Here is a 9,758-nt window from a genome sequence, read left to right as displayed (position 1 = left end):
AAACATTGACTTAGAGTACACGCTTACACCACTGAAAATTCTTTGTTGGTGAACTACAGTCAATTTAGGATAATGATGTTGAGTATCCAAGTAATAATATCCCTTTTGAAACACACATACAATTACGACTTATACATCTGTGGTTACAAAACTGAAAATTGACTTGTAGCTAACGTTTCTATCAAAACATCTACAGAATTTCATCGAACCTTATAGTATTTTCATTTATCTAACACAACCTTTTTGTGTATTTCTCCGGTATACTACTGTCTCCTAATATACATACCTGTATAAAAAATAAACATTTATCTTCTGTGTGATCAGTTACATTTGATGTCATGAACTTTATTTGCGCCTGCTACTGGAACAATGTACACAAACGGTCCGTTTTGGATGTCCTTGAGGTCTAAAATTCGCTCTAGGGTCTTGACGACAGTGGCCATAGTAGGCCGTGACTTAGGGTTGTGGCTCAGGCACTGGTACGCTAAGACAGCTGCTTTTCTGATGCCTTCAAGCGAGTATCTCCCTTCTAAACTCGGGTCTATGATCTGTTCAAGTTTGTTGGGATCCTTTAACATGGGTCTAGCCCATTCCACTAGGTTCCTCCCTCTCTGTGACCGGTACTTCTTCACTGCCTTTCTAGCTGTTAGCATCTCCAGAAGCACCACACCGAAGCTGAACACATCGCTCATAGTCGTCAAATGACCTGCTGAGATGTATTCTGGAGCAGCATAGCCTTCTGTGCCCATTACACTTTTGGTAAAGTCTGCGTCATCTGCCTCTGATCCATCTGTGGCTAAGCCGAAATCTGAAAGCTTAGAGCTGTAATCCTGAAAGTTTCAGATATAAAGTTATTTGACATGACAATAAGTATATTGAGATGCAAGATAGGAAGATAAGCCTTTGAATTACCGAGCTCAAGAGGATATTGGAAGGCTTAAAATCTCTGTAAATGACAGGTTTCTCTTCCTTGTGAAGGAAGTCAAGGCCTTTAGCAGCACCAAGCAGAATCTTCACTCTTGTTAACCAAGGTAAGGCTCCACCATACTCTGCATTGCACCAAACAGTACTCATATCTTTAGTAAACTGCATCTCTTTAAACTTGTATGATTTAACTTGACTCACTTTGAAATAGATGGTCTTCCAGATTGCCTCGTTCCATGTATTCGTAAACTAGAAGCCTGTGATCATCCTCACAGCAGTAGCCGATCAAGTTCACAAGATTAGGATGCTTCAACTGACCAAGGATTACAACCTCAGCCTGCATAAATCATAATGCCAAAGAAACGTTTATTTTTGGTATTTGTGATCCCATTCTCATATGAGCTGACATATAATAGTTGAAAATTATTACCAGCCACTCTCTATGGCCTTGTCCACCTTCTCGTTTCAATGCCTTAACAGCAACAGGCTGAGCTTTCAAACCAGTCTTGACGCTGTCATCAACAAACCCTTTGTAGACTTCCCCGAATCCTCCTTTACCGAGGTAATTATTCTTTGAGAAGCCTTGTGTGATCGTTTTGAGCTCTTCAAAGGTGAGAATGTGAATGTCTATGAGAAAAGAGTTTGAGAAGTCGTTGAGTGAGATTGTTGAGTTGCTGAAATCCGACAAGTAGACTCTGCTTCGGACAGAGGTTTGTTTGGATAGCAGAAGAAGTCTTTCCTTTGATGGGTTTTTTGTACATGTAGTCTTCTGGTTTGTGTTGTTGATGCAGCTTATGGGAAGACATGTATTCTTCCAAGAAAATCTTATTCGTTTCATCTGAGAGAGTGGATCTTCTTGTGTTTCTTTGAGAAGTTTTTGTCTGTCTATTGTTAATGGTTTTCTTCTTATGAATATATATATATATATAGGAGATGATGAAACTTCTTTGAAAAGGGCTAGTGAGAAAGTGGAGAGAGGTGAAGACTCTCAAAAGAAAGTCTGTAGTCTTATAAAGACATCCTAGGATGCATCAGCCACTAAGCAGTCAATTGTGAATAAAATATGCAGATGAGTAGACTTTTGTTAGACTTGCTCTTTTCAAACTTTTATTTTTGAAACAAAAAAAGAACTATTTATGAAGCTACATAATTCCCAAACTAAACTACTAAAAAGAAAGTTTATATTTCATTAATGTATTATAATTTGACATTCTTTTGTGATAATGGATAGCTTAGTTTGTGTTATTATAATGTGTACAATACTCTTTCATTGGCAGTTTTGGATCTATTAGAAAATTCTTTGACTTTCTCAAATCATCTCATTCTTTTGTTTTGCTTATTGGCTACTATCATACACTTGTAACTTGTTAATGAAATGGTTAGATAATTATCATATATTCATTTTCATATAGAAGATTTTTGCTTCTGCTACATAATTTATGTAAGCTCTCTTAATAATAAGAATAGTAAGTTGGATTATTTTTTGTCTCTTTCTCTCTGGAATTGGAAATTTATAATGTGCAGTCCAATACTTTTGGCTTTGGCCACACCATTGACTTGAAACAATGGTGTCCTCTGTTTAATTTTATCCGTTAGGATGAAGTTGTTTACTATTGCGATTAATTAAAAAAATTAGAACAAATTGTTTATTAAATTCACCCATCTTTCATAAGTGATTTTTTTTTAATAGAAACCTCATCACATCATTTACTGACCTGCGATTATTGTTTCACTAGATTTTAACTCGCACGTTCGTGCGGATATTTTTTTATTTTATAAATGTATTTGATATTATTACAAATGTTTTAAATATATAATTTCTATTTTAGTATTATAGATTATGTAACTCTATAATATTTATATTCCGTATTCGGCAATATTAATATATAGTGATTTGTTTAATATATTTTACTTTGTTATTAATTTGTATTACTTACTAATATATTTTGGAGTTAGGTACCGTAAAATCACAATATGAAATAATCAAATAGATAACCTCTTTCAAAATATTATTTTCTTTAATTTATACTTTTTGCTATAATACATTTTTAAAATTTATTTATTTATATTATAGAAATAAATATGTATAAGGTAATTTATATTTACATGTTGTGTTTAAGAAAATATATTTTAACATATATTATTTGCTTTTTTAACATATATTATTTGCTTTTTACATATTTTATAAGTAAAGCACTGTTTTGTTTAAATAATTTAGTCCTATTATTTTAGTAAATTTAATATATAGTAGCATCTATCATATTAATTTAGTAAATTTTATTGATATAAGATATTTTATTGATGTTATGATATTAAATTTTCTTTTTATTTTTAGTTAAGATTTCAAAGTATTAGATTTCTTTAGTTTTTACAATATATATAGTTTATTTTTTCGTGGAACATTTCAAAAAGTTATTCTTTATTATCTATAATTTTAGTTTTTGTAAACTTTTAAATATTATTTTGAGTTTGAATATTTATTTTTTTATATTTTGTCAGAAAAACTTTGAAAAATTACTACTACTATTTTTGAGTTTCGAAGTCTACATGAATTTTTTGAATTTGGTTTTTGCTAATACATTAATAAATTATTTAATAAAAAATATTTTAATTTTGGGTAGTATTTTCAAGATTTTTCTCAATATATTTTTTTTATAATTAAAATAAAAAATATATAATCAAAATTTGATTTGTCATTAGTATTTTAAATGAATTACTAAAATACCACAGTTTCTTAATAACATATTTTTCAATAGGATATGAACTAAAAGTAATTATATATTATTATATTATTGTATATAAATATTTTAAACAATATATTGTTGTGAGTTTCAAAATAAATAAAAATATAATTTGTAGCTGTAGATACACATGTTTAACCTATGTTAATAAATTTATTTTTGTATAACAATATGATATATTTTACGAATTTTAACTCATTTTAGTGATGAGTGGTAATTTGTTTAAATAAAAAAATTAATTTTTTTTTTGTTAATTTACCTATTTAATACATTTTCAAATTTAATTCATATAGCAATTTTATTTATATATATTACATAATATAATTATAGAATTTATTAGAAAAATAGTATATAATTTTTATTTTTTGTTTTCTAATAAAATTTTAGTTAACATTGATTTATAACAATATTATATTACTAATTACGAAATTAATTAATATGTTACTTTATAAAGATATTTAAATTTTAAGTAAGATTTTGTTAGATTCTTTCTCAACAGATTTTGTTATAATTAAAACAAATTAATGTAAATAACCAAATATTTCACATTAACTAATTTTTTAAGTGCTTGTTAATGGTAGATAAAAATAAAACCATAAACTAATAGATTACATGGGTGTGCATTGCACGAATGTTCTTGTTGAAGTCGAGTAAGCTTCTCCTCGACATGTCTTTGTTGATATCGAAAGAAGTTCTTCACTTTAATCACCAGATTTAGTTCGGAAGTTTGTTCTAAGAAGTTGTAGATTCTTTTTCCTTGAGATATCAATCTGACGAAGACTTGCACTATGAGTTGTTATAAATTTAAAACCATTAATCAATAGGAAGTTCTTGGCATAAAGGGAAGGGTTTAAAGGTTTTCGTAAAGTACACATGAATGGACCGATGAGGCAGCTCAAGAAATTTCTTGCCATAAACTGACACGTTTACATTTACGTATCTCCATATTTCTAGATGTCAATTTAGTTTAACAAACCCCACGTTTCCACGTATCATCTTGACAGGGCCGACCCTAAGATTTAAGGGGCTGTAGGCGGTTTTTAAAAAATTTCAGCTAAAAATTTTTTTTGGTAAATTTGAGGGTCTAAAAAAAATTTTTGGGGTTTTTTTCTATGTAATTTTTTCCAAAATTTTTGGGAGCCTAAGGCCAATGTTTCGTTAGGATTTGCCCAGGACCGGCCATGCATCTTGATTACGAAGTTGAGGCTTGAAAGTTACAATCGAAACCTATTTTGTTAGACATTTTAAACTCACATTTCTTTGAAAAATTATCATTGAAAACTGAGTTTCAGTATTTTCTAATGAGAGAAACTTCTCAATAAAGACGTGACAAATATAAGAAAAGAAAAGAGGATCAATGATAATAAGAAAAGGTACCAACTGAGTTCTCTATTCCTGTTCTTAAGATATATTAAGAAGAAAAAAAATGAAATAAAGTAAGAAGAAACGGAAGCAATGAAGGTCAAACTAAAGAAAGTCACTCTATTGGTCGTTACTGCTGTTGTTTCTCTGCAACGTTAACAGAACAGGGACACCAAGAAGAATGAACTCCTTCAACAGAAGCGTGTCCACATTTTACCTAAACTTCTCAGGGCATCTCTTTCATTTTCTCTTCCCCCTTCTTTAAATAGACTGTAAGCATTACACATATTCCTTAAATTTCTCAGAGCATCATCAAAGATGCCACCAGAGCTCTTTTTCTATAAGCATTACACACCTTTAGGACGCCATGAGCACATCTGTGGATATCACATACGAAAGTCTTCAAAATACTGTGTATTCAAACCCCCCCAATCAAGCTCAAGATTAGGCCTCACCATCATCTTTAAAGAAACTAAGAATGTGCTTTCACTGTAAGCTGTAGATTGGGCCTCATCGCGTGGAGAACCCGATGTTCCCTCGTAGCCAAACTTGTTGAAGTAAGGTTTTTCATTCAATATCAGACTTTGGTCTGAGGTAAGAAGCTGCAACCTTATAGAACTGTTGGGGATCACCCTCTCCCTCTAGCTACCACTCCAAGTGCCGAAAAGACTCTTGACACTTCCCACAAATGTACAGTTTTGGGTTGATTCTTAGAGCACCAAAGAGTTAATGAGAACCATCTTTGCCCACTCTCTCGAATGCAAGAGAAAGAAATAGTTAAGAAAATGAAACATTCATTCTAGAGTAACTATAATATTGCTCATCTGGTCGTAAGTTGTATTGATGAAGTGAAAGAACCAAAATTGACGATCCATGCTATAGCTGTTAATCCGAGTGAGTATTGCCATTTTAATCAAAGCAGAGGTAAAACCTAGAGAGAAGCGAAGTAGGGTATTTTTGTTTCCCCAAATCTTCAAAAAAATCTTTGTAAATTAGTTTATATTAAATTAGATGAAAAATTAATTTGGTTCATATGTTTAAATATAATTGTGTGGAAGATTGGTTCATATGTTTAAATATAATTGTGTGGAAGTAGTCCAACTATGACTTTTGTATCGTAGATAAAAAATAGGACTCTATTTTAATAGAATAGATTCTTTTGGAATTAAGATAATTCAAGTTATATTTTAAATAAAAATGATAGAATTAATGTAGAATTCCACTAAATTTGCTCTTGTCGTGTCATATTCATACGTTTATCTTGTATTTTTATTTTTGAAGCAAATCTAAATTATAGTCAACAAAATCAGTTTAGACTTTCTCTCTCTTAATCATCTGCCCTCTCACTAGGGTTTTCTAACTGATTTTGCCGGCTCACCGGCTCGGGCTGCAGCCGGCATCGGTCTTAGCTGTTCGTCTTTGTTTTCTGGATCTTCGATCTTATCCTAACCGAGGGGAATGAGAGTTTGTGGTTAATCTTGATATGTGTTTCTCAATCTTTCTAGGCAAAGTGGTTTGGGTTCTATTACCCTTCAGGTTTGGTTTCATTTGAAACCTGTTTGATTTGAATGAGATGCATGTTGATTTTGAGCTCTTTGTGGCTCACATATAGTCTCAATCTTCAACTTGAAAGTTCAGAGACTACCAGAAATAGGAACAAACACACGAGATACCAAGAACGCTTTTTTGTATATTAGAAACCTGTTAAACAATCTCCCTAGATCTGTTTAATCTGAATTACTCTCAGTCACACACGACTAGAGATGAACCAATTTCTAATCTCTCGAAATAGAAGCACGAGCTACACTAACAAGTCACTCGTCTTCCTTATGCTGGCAATAACAACCCTCTTGCTCTAGATTCTTAATCTCTTAAAACGCTAACCTCAGTCTACCCAAGGTAATCAGGTTAAATACCCTTAACACAATATCATATTTTCCTAATATTTTGATAAGCTCAAATATTCCATATCTTCTTTGCTTCACGCCAAAGTAATATCCTGAAACCAATGAGACACCGACACGTCATCGTCTCATAACTAACTTGTAACAGCAAGTTATACATCTATCAACGCGTGTAACACATCCTCTGTTTCACGGTCCGACAAGCTCCTTTTCCTAAGCTTACATTCTCCCCCTTTTTATCTGAATGTGACAACCTAAGCATCCTGCACTGGAAACAACTACACATCACACATATCCAAGACCATGGAGAAAACTAGAATACTCAAAACATTAATCATGAGCTGAAAACACATTCTTAAATAAGTTGCAAATATGGTTCATAAAAAGCACAGCTGATACACATAGTCTAAGTCTTAGATGCCACAAGATAGATAACATCAACATCAAACTTTCAAATGAAATTCAGATGTGACACAGTCGTCATTCAGAATCATCTCAATCCTCCTCCTCGTCTTCATCATCTCCATCCTCCTCCTCGTCTTCATCAAACCCAGGATGAGGAACATATTACACATAATCTCCCCCTGCTTAGGTGCACATTAAGATAAAAACATATTTGTTAGACAAGCAGCAGGTAAAGATACAAAAACTGTACAACTCCCTTATTCCTCAGGCGGACTCGAATGGCTTTGAGACCAGCAATGGTACGATTGATGTCTTCTTCAAGACTGGCAGCACTTGAATCTACTCCAGACCCTCGACCTGCCTTAATGTCCTTGACGACCAGCTTTGGAGTTCCAGTGAATTCATCATTGAGCGTGTCAGGAGGTATAGTACGCTGAAAGAGAAGGACCTGCTGAATCAAGGTAGGGAACATGATGCAACGAGTTTTCTCTGTCTTAGTGTTCTCTGCCATTGCCATAATCTGATCATAGACTAGTTTCCCAAAGTCTAATCCATCATGATGATGAAGTATGTAGACAAACCTGAGACGCTTCTGATTCATAGATGTGTAGTTCATGGTAGGAATCCAGTTCGAGCAGACGAGTTTGCACAGAACCTGATTTGTAGCAGTGAGATACTTCGAGCTCATATTCTCCCATCGTCTTATTCTACCATCAGTGAGAAAACCACAAAATTCATCAATGCTTTCATCCATCCAGTTGGGATCTTCTTCAGACCCAGGAATGCAATACAGAGAATTAATCAGACTCGGAGAGAAATCAACAAGAGATCCTCTGACATATACAGCTACAACATCGTCTCGTTCCTCAGCCTCAAGGAGATTAGCGGTGAATTCTCTTACTACATTTGGCTGATATGGATCGATATCGGTGAGAGTGTGAATCAAACCTGCTCCAGTCACAATCCTTCTGACATCAGAGACATTGTCGTCTGTGAGAGAAATACACTGCTGAGGAATGAACTTCCGGCCTCGGAGGTCTTTGAAACGCTCAATCGCCGCCAATGAGATGAACTTGCCGGTCATTGGCTTTCTTTGTGGTTGCAGCAGCTCTGGATAGAACTGAGCTTTAGTGTGAAACACTCCGACTCTCCTCATATATATGTTCTTTGGATCGATTTTCAGGAGTATCAGCTGCAACCAGAGCGTCATCGGGGTTGTCGTCAGAGAACTCCTCATCCGAGAGAGACTCAACTTCTGGCTCAATGTGCTCAGACGGACGTGAAGTATCACCAGCTGAACCACGACGGCAAACTCGCTTCCGCGAGGATGGGCACAATCCCGAAGGGATGTCGGGAGTGTTCATCGGAGCTGTCTCAGAAACACGTGACAGATCGGATTCAATATCCTTCAGCGTCAAGAGCCGTGAGCTTCGTCTTGCTGGTTGCATGTTGCTAGTGAGAGAGATCGAGTGCGTCGGCCAAAAGAGGAGAGTGTGACACTTGAGATCGGCTGAATCATTCAAGTCACAAGAACCAACCCTAAGCACACTCACAAGGCCCGTTAGACAAAAAAAAAAAAAAACAGGCCCAAAATGTATGACCCAGATACAATGAAAGACGAATTCAAAATCAATCCGTGGCGCTTATCAAAACAACCATGTAACAACATCACTTACGTTCTTTTTTAAAACAACCATGTAACAACATCACTTACGTTTGTGAGAGAGATAGAGTTTGTGAGACTAATAATCGAGTCTTCGTGAGCAATACATCAAGCAAAAAAAACTTATCTTGACCAAATCGCCAGAAGGCATACTCAAAGATGCCTTTAGCGTCCAGAAGAGAGCTACAGAGATTGCTTTCCACTCGTAATAAGTCACCAAGAAGGTTTAGTAGAAATCAGTAAGCCCAACCCAAGTCTGTAGCTATTTCTCAGCCGAGTAGCTGTCACAGACAAGATCCTTCCGCACAACTCACTCACACCTTATCTCCTACAGCACAGTCGTTTGTATGGTCTGGAAACACAATGTAGACATCTTGTGGGTCCGTCTCTCCAACTCGACGGACATAGTAAACCCCTTTTTGTTTTTCAAGAGTCTGTTTATCAACTCAAGTGAGTGAGATAGTTGTCAATACTAGAGACAAAGTTGGGCTACACCTCGCTCCAGGCTGAGCTATCTCGAAGAGTTGACATCAACCCTGCCCAGTCTGGACAGTGATCGAAATCTGAATCTGAATGTTGTGTCATCCAGCTCCAAAACGAGTATCCATCATTCCGGGCCTTTCTTTCTTTTCAGTTTTTTTTTTTGCATTATTCTATGCCATGAGTACGCGAGATATGATATTCTCCTTCTGCCTATTTCACTCAGTCTCTGCTGTGTTTCCTCATTCAATCCAGACAGTGATCAATGCTCAGACCGAA

General features: G+C 34.8%; 1 protein-coding gene across 1 annotated transcript; it reads right to left on the bottom strand.

Moving 5' to 3' along the window:
- Positions 1-320: 320 nt before the first annotated feature.
- LOC106299640 (putative receptor-like protein kinase At1g72540) lies at positions 321-1,762 on the bottom strand. The gene is made up of 4 exons (XM_013735698.1): positions 1,355-1,762; positions 1,126-1,261; positions 913-1,049; positions 321-830 (listed from the first exon to the last, which is right to left on the bottom strand). The coding sequence occupies exons 1-4, from the start codon at positions 1,760-1,762 to the stop codon at positions 321-323; spliced, it is 1,191 nt and encodes a 396-aa protein (XP_013591152.1).
- Positions 1,763-9,758: the final 7,996 nt, after the last annotated feature.

Source organism: Brassica oleracea, chromosome C6 (genome assembly GCF_000695525.1).
Source record: "Brassica oleracea var. oleracea cultivar TO1000 chromosome C6, BOL, whole genome shotgun sequence".
NCBI classification, from domain to species: domain Eukaryota; kingdom Viridiplantae; phylum Streptophyta; class Magnoliopsida; order Brassicales; family Brassicaceae; genus Brassica; species Brassica oleracea.
This window is presented reverse-complemented; position numbering and strand designations above follow the sequence as displayed.

Coding starts and splice junctions, on each gene's coding strand:
- LOC106299640 (XM_013735698.1), bottom strand. CDS start 1,762: ATGAAACGAATAAGATTTTCTTGGAAGAATACATGTCTTCCCATAAGC. Junction 1,050..1,125: donor GGAAGACCATCTATTTCAAA/GTGAGTCAAGTT, acceptor GGTGCAATGCAG/AGTATGGTGGAGCCTTACCT. Junction 831..912: donor CCAATATCCTCTTGAGCTCG/GTAATTCAAAGG, acceptor TGAAACTTTCAG/GATTACAGCTCTAAGCTTTC.